Here is a 21,828-nt window from a genome sequence, read left to right on the forward strand (position 1 = left end):
GACGTGATTTGTTGTTTATTACATTGTCTCCTTTTTGTTAACAGCTTTTTGCAAGGTATAATTAAGTGATCATTCTTATATCAATGTTTTACTCGCCATTTATTTAACGATGTCACGAAATAGTTTCGGGGAAAGATTGAAGAAAAAAAGAACAGCTATACTATAAGACTTTTTTAAACAATATGTGGACTGTTCGAACATTATCCAAGAGAGATGCCTACTAGATCCCTGCCGTAATGTACTTGGCTTGTTCCTAAATTTTGTACAGATCTTGTAGCCAGTTTTATAGCTTCTGGGACTCTGGGTACGTTTTGTTTAGCTCATTTCATTATATGTATGTTAAAAATTCAAAAATAATGTATGAAAATTTTTGTTATAACGTATAAAATAAAATATAATAAAAAAACCTATCTGATACTGGTTGCTGATAAGCAAGCGTTGGAACCGGCCCTAAAAATTGTTGCCTTTAGGCATAAGTCCAATACTAGATCTGTAGAGATTTTTGGCAGACACTAATTAATTAATTAAAATCACGGAAGACCTTGCTTTTCAACCCGGATGTCCTCGAGTTTTGGATGTTACGTAGTGCCTGCAAAACATCTTGCAAAACTTGTTTACAAACAGATTGCGAAACCTGCTAGCTTATATTTGAGCCTGATTCGACTTTCTAATACAAATATCACGACTTTTTTATTTAAAATTAATATACTTTCGATACCTATTTGATTGTTATGTACTTCTTTGTTTTATTATAGTCTTCATTTCAAAATTTACTTCGAGTCCCTCCTTGCACAGAAAATAAATATTTTCCAAGGTTTATTTACCAAATTTTCAGTAAACTGTTTAATGCCTCTTCGCTTTTAAATAACAATTATAATCCAATTATTAAAGAGCAACTATCGAGTTTCTTGCCGGTTCTTCTCCATAAATACTGCTTTCCAAATCGGTGGCAATTATGGTAAAAATGTTGACGATTCAAAAGTGCTTCTAGAAGTCTAATTGAATAAATAAATGTTTGAGTTTAAAAAAAGATATCACTTTAGTTTAAAGAACCTACTTACTTGAGTAAATTAGAACTTTAGAAGTAGGTATCAATATAATCATAAAACTAAGTCAGTTAGAACAAGTTATTAATAATTGTAGTATCTATATATGTATTATGTATTATGTACGAATACAATAGTATAATAGATCGTTGTAGAGATATCATCTCAAGTAAATACATAATACCTATCTCAATAGATTGCATTGTTAGAGAACTGTATGAATTTCAAATGAAAAACTAACAACTTTTGATGATTTATTTTGCAACAAATATATTATAGTTTCTTTCTTGTAGTTTAAATTAATTCTAAGGTTGGTAATACAAATCTTAAAAATGATATTTGATTATATTGTGCTTAATTTCTCTTGGTAATTAAATAATTATTTCTATGAATACATAATAATATTATTTTTATGTTAAATAGAGACCTGTATCGTCATTTCATATATATATACGGATTTCTATTTCGACATAATATTATTAGGTAGATATCAATTTATCATGATGTATCAATTTTAAGAATATTTTTAACTTATATCAACTGTGCTTATATTGTCGACATAACTATAAAATAACCATAGAGATTCTGTGATCTGTGAAATAACGCATATTATTTTGAACTTATTCAAAATAAAATTTATTTCCGCCTATTTATGACACCCATACGTAACTAAAATACACGTATTTACTGATAATTTATTTTAAGGCGTATAAAATTAAGAAAATAATTTCTCATAACCTTGGAGTTATAAAATATAATCTGAATATACTGAAAATCAGCGTAAAATCCAATTACGAAAATGATATTAACTGTAAAGTCAATGACCTTTTACATTATTCGACGAATCAATGTTTCGATAAATTACAAAGATATATTTTATTGGTGCAATGTTAATATTGATTAGTCTGATCACTGATGTGGGGTAAAAACAATTATTATTCGTACAATATTAATTCTAGAAAATAATGATATTTCAGGTATTTTTGTTATGTTAACTATTAGTTCTTATCCGAATAATAATAATAAATATAGGTATATTGCATGTGATACATGTGGCCTATATATAGCTTTCCTCGATAAATGGGCTACCTAACACTGAAAGAATTTTTCAAATTGGACCCGTAGTTCCTGAGATAAGCTCGGAAAATCATAACAAACAAACTCTTTAGCTTTATTGTATTCGTAAGTAAGAGATTTTTAAAGATTTGTTATTTATGAAGAAATAATTTATGCATTTAATAATTGTAAGTGCTACATTCTTGTCCTAGATTATATCGATTAATATTGATATATTAGCTACTATGTATAAGTTGTTGGAATAATGAATATTTTACATGATTGATTCATTTAACTGATAGGCTATAAAATAACGCCGCATTTTTTTTATTTAGAAGATAAATTAGTTTATGATATTTCTATCTCCTTAGAAAAGATAAGAAAGCTAAACTATGGAATTTATGAAATAAATAGAAATGTCGTAAATAGTAGTTACTAGCCTTTTATTACAGTAACGAATAGCAAAGGACCAAGTCTCGACTCCTGCACCACCCCAATTACATATCAACATTTCAAACCTGAATTAACGACAAAAATAATGAGAATCTTGTAGAATAATATCAACATTCTCCTACCTATTGTACTTACAAAGATAATAGGCTAATTCTAATCAACGCCTTATCTGATAAGATGTAGCATGCCATCAGTAGGACTCATACTGCAGTATTGTACAGATTGTTACTTGGAATATAAGCATAATGTGTGTTTGTATGCGTGTTCATCACCGGTGATAGAGATTTAAGTGATGAAGTAGAGATAACTGAAGTGAGAGGTTATGCCGCATTGTTTTATATAACTGGATGACTTCTTAAGATTGCCGGTATGTCACGCGCCTTCAGAAATGTATGTATAATTATGTTTTGTTTCTTAGTTAATAGATTAGAGGTTATTTTCTAGTGTATATATAGGTATCATGAAAATAGTATAAGGAATATGGAATTAGATATTAAGATAGCCTATGGTATTGAAGGCAACTAAGAATCTTGGTGCGTTTAATCTTAATTCATCTCTCTAATTATTCTGGATCATTCTGTTTATTTTATGTCGCCATCTTTATATGACGAAGGCAATTCATCTGCTTATTAATTGATACAAACATAACAGTGTTTAGATCGTCGCTCATGCTAACGCTATTCGTTATTTTCGTTACATTAGCAAGAACTACCGTAAAAACAACGACCTTATTAACTTCATCTTTTGCAAGTAAGTATAATAACCAAACCCTTTGTATATTGTTATTACCTTCGATGATGAATGAATCAGTTACTATTGTTGACAATATTTATTTGCATAACATATTTACTAGTTTATCAAACTGATCATTTAATTATAATTGAATAACAACAGGTATGCTGTGACGTCATCATGAATTAGGATGAACATAAAAGCTATTTACAATGTGCTATTTTGCAATTGTTTGCAAAAAAATAGAAAATTTTATCGGTCCTCAATAAATCTACAAAGTTTGAACGAAATCTGGCCGTTTAAAGTGGGTCAAAATCGCGCCCAAAGAAGTCGGTTACAAACAAACAAACATACAGGTGAAGCTAATATAAAGCGTGTAAAAAAAGTCTCGGTCTGGACTCTGGTAGGGCACAGAAGGCTGATCACATGTCCCTTAAGAAAATCGATCAGTGAAACAGATGTATAATGTATCTGACCCTTACCCCGCTAGGGGACATGGGACATCACACCCTTCCCAATTTTGTAGTTTATTGTCTACGTACGATATTTAAACTTTTAAAAAGATTTATAAAGAATCTTTCCGTGAAATTGCATATTATCATCGCGCTATTAAAACACAGATAACCAGACCTAATTTCAATATAAACATTCTTATCGGAGTAATTGTTGAAGGATGTGCAATCCTTCCTGCACGGAATTCCTGTGTGAGACGTTCATTTTAGGTCACCTGAGCAAAGTTTATTTGAGAATTATGGTAAAAAAAGCTTCTTAGTTCTTTTCTTTCGTAATTGGTGCAACCGAGTTACTAAGTATACGACAAATTATAAAATAATGTTAGAAATTAGGTAAAGCATTTGCTTGAACAGCTATTTGAATATTTAAAATTCATTAGGGATATTGCACCCATAAATTTGGATTCAGCTAAAGTTTGATACGACATACGTATCCTTGAAAAGGTTGTTTTTATCTATTTTTCCCGATATTTTCCTCACTCCTCTGGAAGGGTACAGGTTATATTTATGGATATAATTATTATAAAATAAAAATCATTTCACACAATAAAGTTTACGTTTCAGATGTAAGAGAAGAGTATCTCGTAGAGTAAAGATCTGATATTTTTAATCTTATCGAGGAAACGTTATCTCTCAGTAACCATTCTGTTATTTTAACCTCACTTCAGTTATATTCTACTACTTACTTTATATATTTGTGAAATAAGGAACTGGTGGCTAGTCTACTTATTATTATATGTACTAAAATTGAATCGCCAAATGTGCTGCCGAGGGTAAAACTCGAGAACGACTCGATCCAAATCGGCAATTTTAAAAGGTACAAGGATTTTATGGAGAGTAAACAGGGAAAAAGGGCAATAGTGCAGAACATGGGCGGAACAGCAATACAGATACAATTAAATTAACTTTATGCCTTTACATGTGTGAACTATAACATAATATCTAAGCATAATATAAAAGAACGAATGAACTAACTCAATTTTTAAGTGTAAATGTTAAAGAAAAATTGTTTGCAAATACAAAATGTGGGTTCAACGTAAAAGCTCTAAGTGAGTTTTGGGTTTTATATGTTCAATCGTTAAGAATAAGGAAATATCACGTGTGAATTAAAGTTTTTTGAATACCCAACTGGTAAAGGTAAGATCGGGATAGGGACATAACCTTCGAAATAAGTTTAACATTCCATTATCGTACTTGCATCCATTTCCTAGTATAAATGCAGATATTATCATCATTTCACCATAATTTTGGTGTTAAGATAAAAATCTTTACTGTCTCAATTTACGTAACTTATTGTTAATTGTGACACACGGGTTTATCCGGAAAAAACATAGTCATAAAAATTTTACCTTCCTGAAAAGTATTGCTTTGTTGTGAAAGAAATTTCATGGATCATACTTCTGAACAATTACTTTTCCGAAATACGAAAGTTACTCTCTATAAAGTAAGTAAGAGTACTGTAAACTCTTTCACGCACTAATGACTAAAGAATGAACGCTGACAATCTTGTCAATGTCAGCTGATAAACATCTGTTTAGATGAGCGTGATAATCGGAATCAAAGGAGATAAAACTTAGTAAACAGGTATACAATGAACTGATTACAATATATTTGAGTCTATGCAATGTCCTTCGTGCACTTGGTAGTCTTTGTATTGGAAGAAAATATTTAGAAGTAGTGTCTACAAGGAAATTTGTTGGTAAGGTAGAATAAGGGTAGAATCTTCATTCAAAGTTTTAGTAATTCCCAGTGTGTTCTTTATTTCATCCTCAATCAAAATACGAGTCCAACTTACTATACTTTAGGGTCGTTCTCAAGTATCCTGCTTTATCGTAAACTAAATAGTTCCACCAAATTCCGCCTGACTGACTATTCATATAGGTATTTTGCAATATAAGATTTTCGTTTGTAACTAGTACATACTATCTCGATGTTTGTAACAGAAGTAAGCTATTGATTTATGCACTGTTGTTTATTAACAGACTATAATATGATATTTTTAAGGATACTCTTGTATATATTTCTATCCACCGAAAACTTTAAGTCGAATTAAATACATACATACATATTATATTATGTACAAGTAAAGCTTGTAAAAATTCCAACGTTTGTGTTGTGTGTGAATGTTTCCTACAATTATATTTAGGTAAATTTCACAAGCTACAGTAGAATTGGAACAAAATAACTGCACGATTTACATCATAACTCCTAAGCCCAGATTTGGTTTTTATCTACTCTCGTGAACAAGGCTAGTTGTAGCAATGTTATCTTTATTGATTATTATCTATGTTCAACACAGAAGTGGGATAAACATTACTGCTTTTTAAACGTTTATTTTTGGTTCACATTTTCATCTGCAATTTTAGATTTAATTACATCATAATATATCCATTTAAATAGATGAAATTAACGTATAAGTATGTGACGATAAGTATTAAAAACAATTATGAAACCACTATTCTGTCTTATATCCGTCTTCTTGTCCGTCAGTAACTGGTTCGGGCAATCATTTGGTTTTTTACCCTTACCCCAAATTCTATAATAATATGCAGCTAAATGCTTTCCGAACCGGTGGTTATTTATTGACGATTCAAAAGCGCTTCTACACAAAGTCTTGCTGAATAAATAAATGTTTCAGTTTAATAATATACACTTGAGATAAATAACGAAACAACAACACATCGCCGATTATGGTTATAGATGACGTGTGCTACCATTTGCTGACGTACATATTTGCTTACATGCAAGATAACTATAAGTTTACATTAAGATAGGTATCTGCATTGGGAAATATCAAGTTATTTTGTAACATATTTGACACTTCAATCCTCCGATGAACAACAAATTCAAAAGCGTATTTAAAAGTCAAAAGTCTGATTCTCGTCTCGTCCTGGCACGCTTGATTTGATAAGGGATAAAAACAAAATTTAACCTTTATCAATCTTGAATAATATAGCTTACTGCTGATGAAAGCATTTGTTAAATCGATGCAGTAGATTTCCATCTAAATCGTTTCAAACAACCAACTTTTCTTTGTTGTAATAGTATATAGTATATACAAAGATGCTAATAAATTGTTCCAGGTTATGCTAAGCTGGCCAGATGCAGAATAGATCTGCTGGCTGACCAATGGGTGGTAAATGGGTGGGGTTCTGCGGGACTCTGCGACGGCGACGGGTCTTCGAGCCGGAGCAGCTGGAAGAGGGGAATCTTAAAAGGTGGCAAGGAAATTTGATTTGCAAAATAAGGAAACTAAAATTTCGACTATTATTCAGATATATGTAACTGCTTGTGGGAAGATGCATTTTCCATCTTTTTCATTGTTTGATTTTAGTATAATATGATCGGAAGGGCTAATACCTACATAAAAATTATGAATTAAAAAAAATTGCAACTAGAGAAAAAGTTTTAGTTCTATACTCTAGTCGTACCTGTTCACTGTTTTATTTATCTCGTATCGAATATTTTCAATAAACTAATCATGAATGCAGGTAAACATCTTGATAAGTGACATTAGTAGTTTTTCCATCGTTTTCAGACGCCTAACAGTGTGGTATTAAATATCCTTACCAATAGGAACATAAGTTTCCAACCTCTCTCTTTTCAGATGCCTCTCAGTTTGGGATCTCACAGCCTTAGGTCTGGGCAGCACTCTTGGGGTCGGCGTGTACGTGCTAGTCGGCTCCGTAGCTCTGCACCTCGCGGGACCAGCTATAGTGCTGTCGTTCCTCATAGCTGCTGTTGCTTCTATGTTTGCAGGTGATATTTCTTCTTCTCTATCTCTTATATCTCTATATAACATAACAGCTGGACCGTTTCTTATGAAATTTTGTATGCCTATTGCGGAGATTTGACAATCGGCCAACATCTATTTTTTATACCTACCCTTAAGTTTAAGTGACAAGACGTCAGAACAACGTTTGCTGGGACATCTTATACCTAATCTAAAAAAATAATGGCTGTTTAAAAAAAGGTCTTAATTAAGATAATTCAAGCGTACCAACGTAAGAGCAAATGTTTTCTTTTGAAACTACTTTTCAAACCATATTTTTTTCTGTATTGTGTCAGGAATGAGTCTATATGAAATTTATAGTTTTAATTTGAGAATCCTGCTTCCAACCACATATTAACTTTTCCCCTACTTATCTCATTAAATAAAGAGCGTGTGTGCGCAGCAGTAGTAGTCAGAAGTGAAACTTCTTTAGCAATATTCAAAGATACCAAATGGTCGTTACTCCATGACGTGACGGTATTGCCATGACGCGACCTTGAAGTTTTACCCTGAAGAAATTTCACTTGAATAACAAAAATCTTTCAGGCATATGTTACGCAGAGTTCGGTGCTCGCGTGCCCAGAGCGGGCTCTGCGTACATTTACACGTATGTGACTATGGGGGAGTTTGTAGCCTTCGTGGTGGGGTGGAATATGGTACTTGAAGCTGTTTTTGGTGAGTTTCTTGTGGTATTAGTATTTGGGATTTTCTTTTGGGAATTAATTTAATTCGGGCTTGATAAATCTTGCTTGTATCTTTTATGTATCCATAATAAACATATTTCATTTCATTTCATTTTTCATTTCATTTCATTTCATAAATTATTGCTTTTGTATAAATGAGAATAGTAACTGTTAGCCCTGTAGCAAATGCCTATTTAAGGTCTGTTTATTATGTAGTGACTTGATACATAGCTAGGCTAGTGAATAAATAAGCTTGATTCTGGTCTATTCACTACCTTAATCCTTATGCCTGCGACTACGTCCACGTTATATTAAGTATAGTAACTATTTATTGAAGTGAAACTTCTTTATCGGGGTTGGGAAAAATTTAGTGTAACATTTTTCCGTTACGCGCCATCTTGTTTTTATCCCTACCATGCGTGATTGCCGTATTTCTGTAAAGTTGCATATAGTAAATTATTTTTTGAAAAATAAGGTCATAAAGAAGTTTCACTTCTTACGTGTGTACAGTACACGCACACATTTTTTAGTCTGTGATAATAGATCCTTCTCGAAACCTTCCTTTTATACGTAGTATATTATTATTAGTCTGTGCTTTTATCCATCATATAAACATAAATAGGTTTTATCTATGCTACGAATTATGAAAAAAATTGCGTCATTACAGGCACAGCAAGCATAGCCCGAGGTCTGAGTATGTATGTGGACTCGATGGTGAATCAGAGCATGTCGGCGGGATTCGAGTCGATCGCACCGATAACTGTTCAGCCGTTTTCAGCGTATTTCGACTTTTTTGCTTTTGCGGTCGTTATTGTTTTTGGAGGTGAGTGGTCATTTATATTTACTTATACTTATACTAAAAATATAATAAATTAATTTTAAAATTTATGTTTATGTAACCAAAAATTAATTAAAATCAGTTCAGAATGACATAACCAAATTTTGAGTTGTGGGCTGTGGCTAAGTACGTTGAATGAAAAATGCACTAAAACGATATTATTATATCATTTATTAATTATTATAGATATTATTTGAAAAAAATAATCTGCTGCATTTACTTATATTATATAATTTTGAACAGCTTTATTTTTGTTTACTTAAATATAAATTGAAATTATTAAGATGTTCGACTTCTGTCGTGTTAACTGACAGATGAGATAAAGCTATAAGGAACATATCCATATTGCACGCCTCATAAGCGAAGCGTTGAGGTGGGTACTACTGTCACTTCGCGCAAAACATCTGATTTTTCAAACTTAAAATGTCTTTATGTATCATACATTGCACTTGTAAGATAATACATACACACACATATTAAGAAAAAACACTATTTTTAACGTTCATGATATTTTTGATGTCATTTTTGTTATTTAAACTAGTTAAAAAACAGTTTAAAAAAGTTCTGTCTTGGACGTCCGTGTGTCTGTATGTGCGGATCCTTTTTCTTGTTAACACGATAGCGACCGAAATACGTTTTACTAATCGAGTCTTTTTTTTTCTCTTACGCTTGAGTATGCTCAGGAATAGAACCCTTTCATTTTTCAGGGTCTGATTCGATGTGGTTTAATTGTTATTAAATAAACAAAAATAATAATTAATAAATATTTATTAAAAAAAGATTATGAGGCGTGCACTTTTGGATTTTCCAAATTATTTTATTTTATTCCTTACTAGCTTACTGCCCGCGGCTTGGCCGGCTTTGTCTAAAACCTAATAAATTATATACCAAAACCTTCCTCTTGAATCACTCTATCTATTAAAAAAACCGCATCAAAATCCGTTGAGTAGTTTTAAAGATTTAAGCATACACAGGGACAGTTTTATACTATGTAGTGATCACTTTCACTATTGCCAACATGTATTTAGTATGATTTGTTTGTTTGTTTGTTTAGTGTTGCTAGCGATCGGTGTCCGCGAATCGACGTTTGTAAACAACACCTTTGCGGTTATCAACATGGCGGTCATTCTGTTCATTGTGATCGCGGGAGCGTTTAAAGGTACGTGCATTTGTAATAGATAATTTATACTTTACTAGCTGTGCTCCGTGGTTTTACCCGCAGTGCTCTGCTCCTGTTGGTCTCAGCGAGATGGTATATAGCCTATAGCCTTCCCCGATAAATGGGCGATCTAACAACGAAAGAATTTTTTAAATCGGTCCAGTAGTTCCCGAGATTAGCGCGTTCAAACAAACAAACTCTTCAGCTTTATAATATTAGTATAGATAGTGTAGAATAATTATTTTTTTATGTTTGTAGATTGTATTTTGTGGAATGTAGTAGTTTTTGTAAAATAGTATCGTTTCAAACGCTAAATGCTTCAAACTAAATGAAGCGATATGATTGGTTCTTCACAAACACATTCCTCGCTACACATCATCGCACATTATTGGTGGATAACTGTGGTGGATAAGCACCCTTAATGAATTATACATTAGTCATTAATTGAACAGTGCGTTGAATTCGTGATATGGGATACAATTTTAATCAATTAATTATAATTTACTCAAAAAGAAATTTCCGATCAGTTAATTAAAGGTCCACTATATTCGAAGTCATCGTCAAATTCAATGTTATATTGTAATTAATTTAATTTCTTTGCCCAGCGGACGTCACAAACTGGAGTATCCCCGCTACAGAAGTGGGCGAAGGCTTCGGCAGCGGGGGCTTCGCCCCGTACGGGGTGCGCGGGGTGCTGCGGGGGGCTGCGGTCTGCTTCTATGGGTTTGTGGGCTTCGATAGCATTAGTGCTGCGGGGGAGGAGGTACGTACATACAGACATAGACACTCACACACACACAAAAACACACAACACACACATATAGACATAAATTCAAATTGAAATTGTAACACAAAGTCAAAGTATACACACTTATTTGCAATCATAAAATAAAATACAAACTCAAGCACACACTCAAAGGTAAATTCAAGTTCAAACTAATTATACACACACACACACTCGTTTTCAAACTCTGAATGTAATTAGTTTTGGTTTTATCTGCGATAAACCACTTTTGGCGCTCTTTTTTTCTCGAGATAAACGTTTGATTTTGTCACGATAAAAGTGGTTTATCGCAGATAAAACCAAAACTAATTACAAAAAATGCTCTGACAAATATCTTGCAAATGTTTTAATATAATTGTTTATGAAAAAAAAATCATAATAAGTATTACCATGTCAAGTAGAAAACGTAAAAGTGTGAAAATTAGAGCTAACTTGGTGATTTTTTTTTATCGAGTAAATTTTAATATTTTATGTTTTTGATTAAACAGAATCGTTGAACATATCATCTAGTTTGATATATATTTTATTTTTTAGATTTGGTCTTGCATATTACACGTATCATCTAATAGAAGATTGGTTATTTTGCTTTATGCGCCCCCTTAAAACTTATTCGTCGAATAATGTATAAAACTACCATTTCAAAAACGTATTCTAATTGCCCGTATTTGACAGTTTACGTGACATTTTAATATTATCGTGTAATATGTACCTACTTTATTGGACGGATAAGTTTTAACCGCAAGCATTGAAAAATCGGCCCTTAATGTAATAATTATAACTTCACAATATTACTGAGTTCTACTTTATAGCTGCAAATTTTTAACCATCAATAAAAAAAATAATTGATTTCAGGTAAAAGACCCACGGCGTTCAATCCCCATATCAATCCTAGTTGTCCTCGTGATAGTGTTCATTTCTTACGCAAGTGTGGCCACTGTTGTTACTATGATGGTGCCGTATTATATGCAGGTAAATATAAAATATTATATCCTACAAATGCAAAAGTTTGTGAGGATGTGTGTGTGTTGTTACTCTTTCACGCAAATTCTACTGAACCGATTACAATGAAATTTAGCACACATATAAAAGGTAACTTGGATTAACACATAAGATACATACCTACTTCTCAATAGAAATATATCTTCTATATACTTATAATAAAAATGAATCGCCAAAATGTGTTTACTAAGCGCAGAACTCGAGAACAGCTGAACCGATTTCGTTAATTTTTGAAGTGAAACTTCTTTAGGCGCGTTGAGAGTAAAATTTCAAAGGAAAATAATAAGGAAAGCAGGGGCGGTATCATAGTTGCAGTTTAAATCAAAACATCGAGTACCAGGCGGGTATACTTTGCAAAGAGATCCCTTCGATCGGCTATGTGACTACGTTTTCAATTTCATAAACAAGCTTTATAAAACCACAATAGATCATAGAATATTTATTTCATACTAGCTGTTCCCCGCGGTTTCATCCACATTGCTCCGCTCCTGTTGGTCTTAGCGTGATGGTATTATAGGCTATATATAAGCCTTCCTCGATAAATGGGCTATCTAACACCGAAAGAATTTTTCAAATCGTTCCCGAGATTAGCGCGTTCAAAAAAACAAACAAACTCTTCAGCTTTATAATATTAGTATAGATCATACAATCAATGCATAAATTGATAATAGAAACATAATACACCTTTATTTTAATTTGAATTTGAATTTATTTGATGCGCTATGTTTATTATTTTTTGAAATAAGAGACGAAACAGAACTTACAAATGAAATAAGTAGACAAGTAAAAACTTGTATACGTAGTATATTATTATTAGTCTGTGGTAAAAACCTTCTGTGCATAATTTCTTAAATAGGTAGGTAAACAATTAAAACTACGTTTAGTATGATTGATTCAATAAATAATATTGAAAATTCAATCCATGTATTTAGGTTTATGTAACACATTCCCTGAAACTATAGCAATATTTTTTAATGTACTATATATTTGCTAGTAAATTTATTCTACAATAACTAACAACTAAAATATTATCTAGTATATAAGAAATATTAGCTGTTGATTAGAAATAGAGACCAATATTTTATGTTAGGTCAATAATTTACAATTTATTAATGTACATATTATAAATGCATTTAAATTTATTTATTCACGAGAGCTTCCGGGTGGTTTCCTAGTTGCAGTCTAAACCAAAACATCAAGTACCAGGCGAACATGCATTACAGGGAGAGCGCAAAACCTCCCCTTACTTGTTTGTGTGCAATCCTGTCTCTATGTAGTAGATTTGCAATAAATAGCTTTTACGCGTGACTTCTCTTGTAACTTGTTTATTTATGAATAAACGTATCGGATTTTAGAGTTACCTACTTTTAGTTTGGTTTTCATTTGTATACAGTAAAAATACCTACTAGATAATATTATTATCGTGATATAAGTGCATTATTAACACCAGTAGGTACCTAAATTAATTGAATATCTTGCGGATCAAACGTAGCTGTACATTTTTTTGAGATAAGTTTTTAATCCTTAATTTAACAAATAATATAACAAGAACATGTCTTTTTCAGTGTTTATTTTTGGATAGGGCGTGTCACATAATATTAGGGAACTCCGCGCTAGCCAATGTTTTTTTTAATAATTTTTTCTACTAAATGAAGGTTGTTAAATTTACAATATTAATTAAAATAGGGACATTACGAAATATTTGACTATAGATAAAAAGAAAAGAGATAGGTTGCACAAGCCACGCCCGTTGTTTACAAACTGCCCCGTAACCCAAAACAATGTACCAGGGCGATAGAAATGGGAAGAGATTACTGGGGAAATATTGTTTACATAACGCTCTGAAATTCATAACAATGTACCAGGTTGTCATATTTTTAAGAAGATTAGTTACGAATGTTATATTTTATTAAAAATACCTATGGTCCGGGAGCCAGCAGCAGATTTTATGACCAAGTTCCTCTCAAGCGGTAATTAGTAAAATGCATCAAAGTATAGTATTATGAAGCCTCGTGAACGTCAGCTGGAGCTCGGTTGGGGGGAAGAGCGGTTGTAGCCTCCCGTATCAGCTGACGGTTTTTCCACCAAGATAAAGCCAGCTGACATATATATTTATCCACAGTTACATATAAGCTATCATCAGGTAAATTTTTGTTTGAGAGGAAATAACGGAAAATAAATTTTTCTTTAAATTTAAATTTCATGTTCGAGACACCAGCTGACGTATAATACACCATGTTGTAACCAGCTGACTATTTTTTTTCGTTGAGATATTGGGTTAGCTACAATTTGACAAATTTTTAGCTGAGAGGAAATGAATGAATGAATGTATTTTTTTTCCTATGTGCGTGGGAGGCACCCCCCCAACCGAGCGCCAGCTGACGTTCACGAGGCTTTATAATACTATACTCTCATGCGTCTGACGAATTATCTCTTGAGAGGAAATAATGAACCAAATTTGCACCTGGCTCCCTAACCACTAATTTTAAAATTAGTTTGTTAGGTGAACAGCTGGTTACAATTTAAATAAGTAAAATTTAATTATGTTAGAATGAATAAAATATGCTGTATGGGCTAGTCATACAATATACATACTGAGTCAGCGCTTTACACGATGATATTTCATTAGAATAAAACACCATCAGCTATTCACTTAGACTAATAGATGTTGATTTGTTGTTTAGATTTAAGTATAACTATTTTTTTCTCACTGTATAAACTATAATAACACCTTTTATAGTTTAATTGTACGCATGTGGTGTTTACCTACTTAAATTGTGCACTTAGTTTTAAGATTATTTTTTTGCATACTTGCTTATTTGTGTAACAATTAGTTACTGGTAAACCTAAATCTTATATATAAAAATGAATCGCAAAATGTGTTGGTAAGCGCATAACTCGAGAACGGCTGAACCGATTTCGATAATTCTTTCTTTATTATATTCCTTGAAGTACGAGGATGGTTTTTATGTAGAGAAAACGTAAATATGTACCACGGGCGAAGCCGGGGCGGACCGCGAGATTTATTACAAATTGTTACAAACACTAGAAAATACTATGTAGACCAGTACCTACAGACTGGAAAATGCTATCAAATAATAAATATAATGAATAAATCGCGTTTAAAATCCGTTAAAAAATCTTTAATTTCTTAATGTATAATACTCGCGTAAAATAAAACACAAGGATAATACTTTTAAAATACTTTGTAGGATGTAGTGGCATCAGTGGCGACTGTGTTCAGCCAAGTGGGGTGGGAGTGGGCGAGATGGATTGTTTCTGTTGGAGCTGTTTTTGGGATTTCAGCCAGGTGAGTTGATTTTGATTTTGATTTTGTGTGTTGGGAGGTTGATAGTTAGTCGGTTGTTTTTGATAGAAGCTTCATTTGTAGTTAAATTTCAAGTCGTATATATGCCAGCTTGGCTTGGATAAATTGGCGAATTGATTTAATTTAAATATGACTTATAACAAATTATACTTAGGTACAGTTAAACATACCTACTTACAAAATCTTTTGGTACTCACACACGCATAAAAATTCGCACACATACACTTTACTCTATTGAGAATAGAGATCCTACAATTTATTCCATTGATATATTCTAAAATATTTTCTTTTTGAGATAAATTTAATCTTTAATTTTATTTCTCTCTACGAAATTTATAGAATTTCATATTTCATTTAAATGCTTTATAAATATAATAAAAAAAAATATATAGAAATTACGAGTTGTTCAAGACGCCGCGGTCGCCTCGGATTGGCGGGAGACGCGGGTTCGAATGATCGATGTTTTTCTATTCTATAAAAATTTATAAATATTAATACTTAGGGCAGATTTTTCAATGCTTGGTTAAAACTTATTCGTCCAATAAAGTATTACACGATAATATTAAAACGTCACGTAAACTGTCAAATACGGACAATTAGAATACGTTTTTAAAATGGTAGTTTTATACATTACCTACTAGCTTTCCGCTCGCGGCTTCGTCCGCGCAGTCAAAGAAAAACCCGCATAGTTCCCGTTCCTGTGGGATTTCCGGGATAAAACCTATCCTATGTCCCGGGGTAAAAAGTAGCCTATGTCCTTTCTCGGGTATCAAAATATCTCTATACCAAATTTCATGCAAATTGGTTCAGTAGTTAAGGCGTGATTGAGTAACAGACAGACGGACAGAGTATGGATTCGACGAATAAGTTTTATGCAAGGATTGAAAAATCAGCCCTTATTTATGCTCTTATAGTTTATTCGGCGCAATGTTCCCCCTCCCCCGCCTGCTATATGCGATGTCTTCAGACGGACTATTACTGCATTGGCTGAGCAGAGTTCGAGCAAACAAAACGCCCGTGATAGCTACCCTTCTGCCTACTGCTGTTATTGGTATGTTTTTTGAGTATTTTTAGGTTGCTTGTTGATTTTAGATACGTATTCAATAAAAGAAGAGAGTTTTAATCAAAAGCAAATTTAAATAAATACGACCAGAAAAAGAATTTGAATTTTTTTGTATTAAAAGTCATTCCTTATTGAGACATTGCTTTATTAAAATATAGATAAATATTTTTTGAAGTGAAACTTCTTTATCGGGATTGGAATAAAATTGAGTGTAAGATTTTTTCGTTACGCGTGACATTTTTCCGTTACGCGCCGTCTTTTTCTTATCCCTACCACGCGCGATTCGACGTATTTCTGTAAAGTTGCATATAGTAAATTATTTTTTGAAAAATAAGGTCATAAAGAAGTTTCACTTCTTACGTGTGTACACTAGTACACGCACACATTTTTATATCAAGTCTATATTTAATTATTTAATCTCGTAACAGCTGTGCTGTCGGCCATTTTGGATCTCCAAGAGCTGGTGATGATGATGTGTGTCGGAACCCTACTATCATACACTATTGTAGCCGCTTGTGTCATATTGCTTCGGTGAGAAATACTCTTCTTACTCAATAACAAATTATTTAAATCGAATGTCAGTTAAAATTCTAAATGAGCAAGAAAAAAAAAATAATACACAACGCATTTATCCAAATCCTTGTATCTATTCTAAATGGAAAAATAAAAACGAAAACAAATGAAAAGAAAAGGGATCATTATGGAGCATCTTTTGATGAAATTTGGCATAGATAGATAATTTAACCGCGCAATCTAAATAAAATAATACTAATAATATTAATAGCGATGCTGCGGACAGATGCTTATCTTATCTTATATAATAATATAATTTATAAGTAATACATTATTTGTTATTAATTTATTATACGCTAAATGATTTATATAATTTTTTTTCATTGCAGATACCGCTCAGACTCTTCATCAATATACAAACGCAACTTTGTCAAGATAGCCCTGGGCTACGGAGAAAAATATCCAACTAAAACAACTTCTAATGTTATCAAATTGATATTAATTTTATTTGGTAAGTCCTATATCCTATCCTACTAATATTATAAATGCGAAAGTTTGTGAGGATGTGTGTGTTTGACGCAAATACTACAGAACCGATTACAATGAAATTTAGCACACATATAGAGGGTACTTGAATTAACACATAGGATAGGTTTTATCCCGAAATCCCACGGGAACGGGAACTATGCGGTTTCTTTGACTGCGCGGACGAAGCCGCGGGCGGAAAGCTAGTTGTATAATAATTAAGGATAATAATTACCGTATAAAACCGTACTGTCATAAACGCTCAAAAAGTGTCTGAAGCTAAACTCTACCTACCGCGTGTATTAAGCAGAATTTTCAAATGATAATTTTAACTTCTCTAGGCACGTTGAGACTTGAGAGTAAAATTTTAAGGTCGCATTATGGCAATACCGTCACGTCATGGAGTAAGGCGACGATTTTGGTACCTTTGAAGCAAAGAAGTTTTACTTCTGACACGTGTGCTAGGCACACATGCTCTTTTTTAATGTCGGTTTTTTCCTATTGTTATGTCTATGTTCTGAAATTATATGTGAAATATATTTTAATTTCAGTATGTCTATGTTTCGCGTCAGCACTAATATTGACGCGAATAGAGAATCCACTTATACCGGCGGCCATTTTGCATTGTGCGGGATTTTTGTTGATCGTTGTGATGGCTCTGCAGCCGCAGAATAAAGAGGAGTTGGCGTTTAAGGTGAATTTATTTTCCATTAATAATTTTATTTGCAGTAGACTATTTTACTATTGGCTAACGAAGTTTCTTGAGGGTAGGCAGTGTAACTTGTTCACATACGTCATATTGATTCAGTCATTTGTTACAAAAACCGAGGGTAGTTGGTAACTTAGAATATATTCCGGGAGTTTCGAAAATTAATTACTTTATAGACATGTGTGTGTGTTGTTTACGAATATTAGCTATTCTGCTAGCAGTCTGCAGTTTTTTTTAATTGCGTCCAATATGGCAATGTCTGTTTTCCTCAAGTTTTAAGCATTAAAATATAAATAACCAGCTGCGCTCCGCGGTTTCACCCGCGTGGCTCCGCTTCTGTTGTTCTTAGCGTGATGATATATAGCCTGTCCTTATAAATGAGCTATCTAACACCGAAAGAATTTTTCAAATCGGACGAGTAGTTCTTGAGATTAGCGCCTTCAAACAAACAAACTCTTCAGCTGTATATTATTAGTATAGATTTTGTCCATTATAAATTGCGTCCAATACATATTGCCAAGTTTTTCGCAAGTTTTAAGCATTAAAATATAAATAATTGTATGATTGAATGTGATTTTGATATTTTTAGTTTTATGTCAAATGCTTTATAAATTTGGTCAAGCATCCGCCCCGGATTGGCGTGAAAAGATGCGGGTTCGAGTCCCGCCTCGTGATCGAATTATTTCTATTATTTATGAGTAGAATTCTATTATTTCTTCTCTCAAAAACAAAACTTGCAGACTCCCCTAGTGCCGCTGGTCCCATGTGTCAGCATGTACGTGAACATCACGCTCATGGTGCTCCTCAGTGTGCACACGTGGCTACGGGTGCTCGTCTGGATCGCTATCGGTGAGATTTTATTTATTATTCATTTTGATGTGACAACGTCTTATAATTCGATAGAGCCGGCTGCACGCACGAAAAAACATGACTCATGCGGCGTTACCTCGCTCTGAGGCGTTCCGTGTAAGGCTTGAAGTGCAAGCGAGAGCGCGGAACGAGCGACAAAGAAGCACAATCGGACGTTGTCACGTTCAACTATCGTCAGTAAACCGACTTTACAGACAACCAATTTTTTTTGTTCTAAAACTTCTTTAGGCGCGTTGAGAGTAAAATTTAAAACTCGCGTCATGGCAATGCAGTCACGTCCAGTCATGGAGTAAAACGACGATTTTGGTATCTTTGAATCCTGCCAAAGAAGTTTCACTTTTGACACATGTGCTCGGCGCACACGTTCTTTGTTTTGTCTGTCAACAGATACATCTACGTAATTTTATGTAACCTATCTCCACTTATAATTTATAAAGCAACTAATAACCTCACAAACTACCTACTTTATCGATTTTATTCTACCGATAGAAAGCCACATCTTTCAACCCGGAAAAGACGCGATAAGCAACTAGATCCCAGTAAAAATAAATCATTACAAAATTATTCCCGCTCAATAGAAATCGCGTCACATTTGATATATGGTAATAATAACTCCTATTTTCAGGAATACCAATCTACATTATTTGTGTCTGCTGCTACAAGAGAAAAGAAGAGAGCGAGTTAGATATAGAAGAGTCACACGTGGGTAAGAACGGGAAGCCGACCGTTCAGATATTTGTGGAATCGCCCACACCTCCCGATACTATAAAGCATAGTAACAACGGAGGTGACATACAAACAGACGAACAGGATAACACGATGGTTATACAACAGGAAAATATTAAGAAAATGCCGATCATAACAGAAGATATTATTATACAACAATCATACATAGAAGATAACGAAGAGAAAGAAGCCAAAATAATAGATCTACTCGATCAAGTGATACAAGCTGAGGAAGAGTCGTATGGAGAAATTATCAGCTTAAAAGATCACACGGAAGATGAAGCTGCGGTACACGAGCCTCATAGGAAGTCGATCAGTGAATTATCGGATGCTGGGTCAGATGCATCTCTGGGTAATCAAGTATTATCTAAATATGATGTCATTGCGCAAGTGCATAGAGAAGATTTGCCGAAAGTCGAAGAGGAAGAGGAAAAAAGCGATAAACCAATAGATGATAACACAGATGATGTACAAAATGATACAGTTATAATAAGAGTACATAATGTGGATGAAAATGAAGATTTAAATGAGAGTGATTCGAGAACAGACGAGTCCGGGTATTCAGATACGTTGGATAAAACGCCTCTCAACGAATTGTTTGAGGAAAAAGAACAATATCACATTCCGATACCACCACCGCTAGACGAAAATTTCTTCACAAGTCCCACATTTAAAAAGGCATACACGATTTCCTCTCGACCTACTAAAAATCCGCGATCGAAAGAATTAGAAGAAGAAACTAAACCAAGAGAAAGTGTTCAATCCAACGGTTCCTGTGACGATGGAACGATGATATTCGGCAGTGACAAACAAATTAACTTCATGTCCAAATTAAATAATATTTTTCAAAACAAAATATCGACGGAAAATGAAAATGGCGACGAAAAGCGAACACGATCACATTCAACCGGCAATGTTGTGGAAAATACTGATTTAAATGCTCTTAATAGGGAAAGACCACAACTATTCTACGATTTGAAGAAAGAAATCCTCTCAAAAGAAACTGCACATAATCTAAAACATATAAATGTGGAAGATAAAGAAACAGAATCAGATAATGAAGAAGATAATGTTAGTTTAAATAGAGAAGAATTAAAATCAAAGTTAGAGAATATCTTCGCATCTGGAGGTCCGCCATTGAAACCGAGGTTAATGAAATCGAATCCACCAACTCCTGAAGAATCGTACCAAACAGACACATCCAGTATTGAAAGTATACCAAAAATGCCAAAAATTGAGAAAAACGATACTTTAAAAAGACAGAAAGCGAAATTCGGGGAAGTGCTGAACTCTTTTCGATTAACTTTGAAAGACGATCAAGTGTAGTGTACTTTATAAGGACTTTAAATGGTTAACTACATCCGGGTGTGAACCTAGTCTTATGTTTAAGTGCCTTATTTATTCATGTAAACAATTTATAGTAAAGTATTAAAGAAATACTACAATTATTTGTATATTAAAACACAGTAGTTAAGAATTGTTTTATATTATGAAGTTAAAAATGTATTATTTTTGTGAGTAAAAATGTTATTTTATCTACAGGACCAAAACGCACTAATTTAACCACGTTTTTTCAATATTTGAGCGCAATTTGTCATATTATTGCATTTAAATTTTTTTGTCAACTGTTCAATATTAGTGGAGCAGTTTTCATGATTGGTTAATACGAATTGTAATTGTAAGTAAATAGCAATAATTAAGATCATGAAGTCCTGAAGACTGAGGTGGTGAATATAAAAGAATGGTTGGTTTGCTCTTGTTGTCTAATTTTAAATAAGGTAATAAATGAATGTTTATGAATAGTTGTTGTTTTATTCCTACGTATGAAATTTAAAATTTTATTGTTTCCCTTTAACATTCTAATTTAACATCTAATGATAATGCCATATAAACTAGCCACTTTTCAACACACAATTCTGTACAAATTTTTCAGACCAAATTTCATTTAAATCGGTCAATCGTCTCCGAGGAGTACCTATTACCACCAACACTCACGAGAATTGTATGCTCAAAAATAAATTACTAATTCATATAATACTAGCTTTCCGCCCGCGGCTTCG

General features: G+C 33.1%; 1 protein-coding gene across 3 annotated transcripts; it reads left to right on the forward strand.

The window, feature by feature from the left end:
• Positions 1-69: 69 nt before the first annotated feature.
• On the forward strand, positions 70-21,570 carry LOC149483155 (cationic amino acid transporter 2-like). Of its 3 annotated transcripts, none has more exons than XM_089702137.1 (15): positions 70-304; positions 6,883-7,017; positions 7,407-7,558; positions 8,118-8,246; positions 8,922-9,077; positions 10,147-10,251; positions 10,857-11,014; positions 11,888-12,004; positions 15,247-15,344; positions 16,277-16,413; positions 16,854-16,956; positions 17,328-17,449; positions 18,015-18,157; positions 18,913-19,021; positions 19,668-21,570. In XM_089702137.1, the coding sequence occupies exons 2-15, from the start codon at positions 6,929-6,931 to the stop codon at positions 21,092-21,094; spliced, it is 3,045 nt and encodes a 1,014-aa protein (XP_089558263.1). In that variant the 5' UTR covers positions 70-304; positions 6,883-6,928; the 3' UTR covers positions 21,095-21,570. The 3 variants fall into 3 exon arrangements, with proteins under 3 accessions (XP_089558263.1, XP_089558260.1, XP_089558261.1); XM_089702134.1 differs by lacking the exon at positions 70-304 and adding an exon at positions 2,759-2,945; XM_089702135.1 differs by lacking the exon at positions 70-304 and adding an exon at positions 2,759-2,922.
• The last annotated feature ends 258 nt before the right edge of the window (positions 21,571-21,828 follow it).

Source organism: Colias philodice, chromosome 13 (genome assembly GCF_061535455.1).
Source record: "Colias philodice isolate Cphi_HAF_F1 chromosome 13, ilColPhil1 Martin Lab GWU primary, whole genome shotgun sequence".
NCBI lineage: Eukaryota > Metazoa > Arthropoda > Insecta > Lepidoptera > Pieridae > Colias > Colias philodice.

Bases quoted from the DNA above. Each gene is read 5' to 3' on its own strand.
- LOC149483155 (XM_089702137.1), top strand. From the start codon at position 6,929: ATGGGTGGTAAATGGGTGGGGTTCTGCGGGACTCTGCGACGGCGACGG. The intron at 12,005-15,246 runs GTAAATATAAAA...AATACTTTGTAG, and splicing joins TGGTGCCGTATTATATGCAG to GATGTAGTGGCATCAGTGGC. The intron at 16,957-17,327 runs GTGAGAAATACT...TTTTCATTGCAG, and splicing joins GCTTGTGTCATATTGCTTCG to ATACCGCTCAGACTCTTCAT.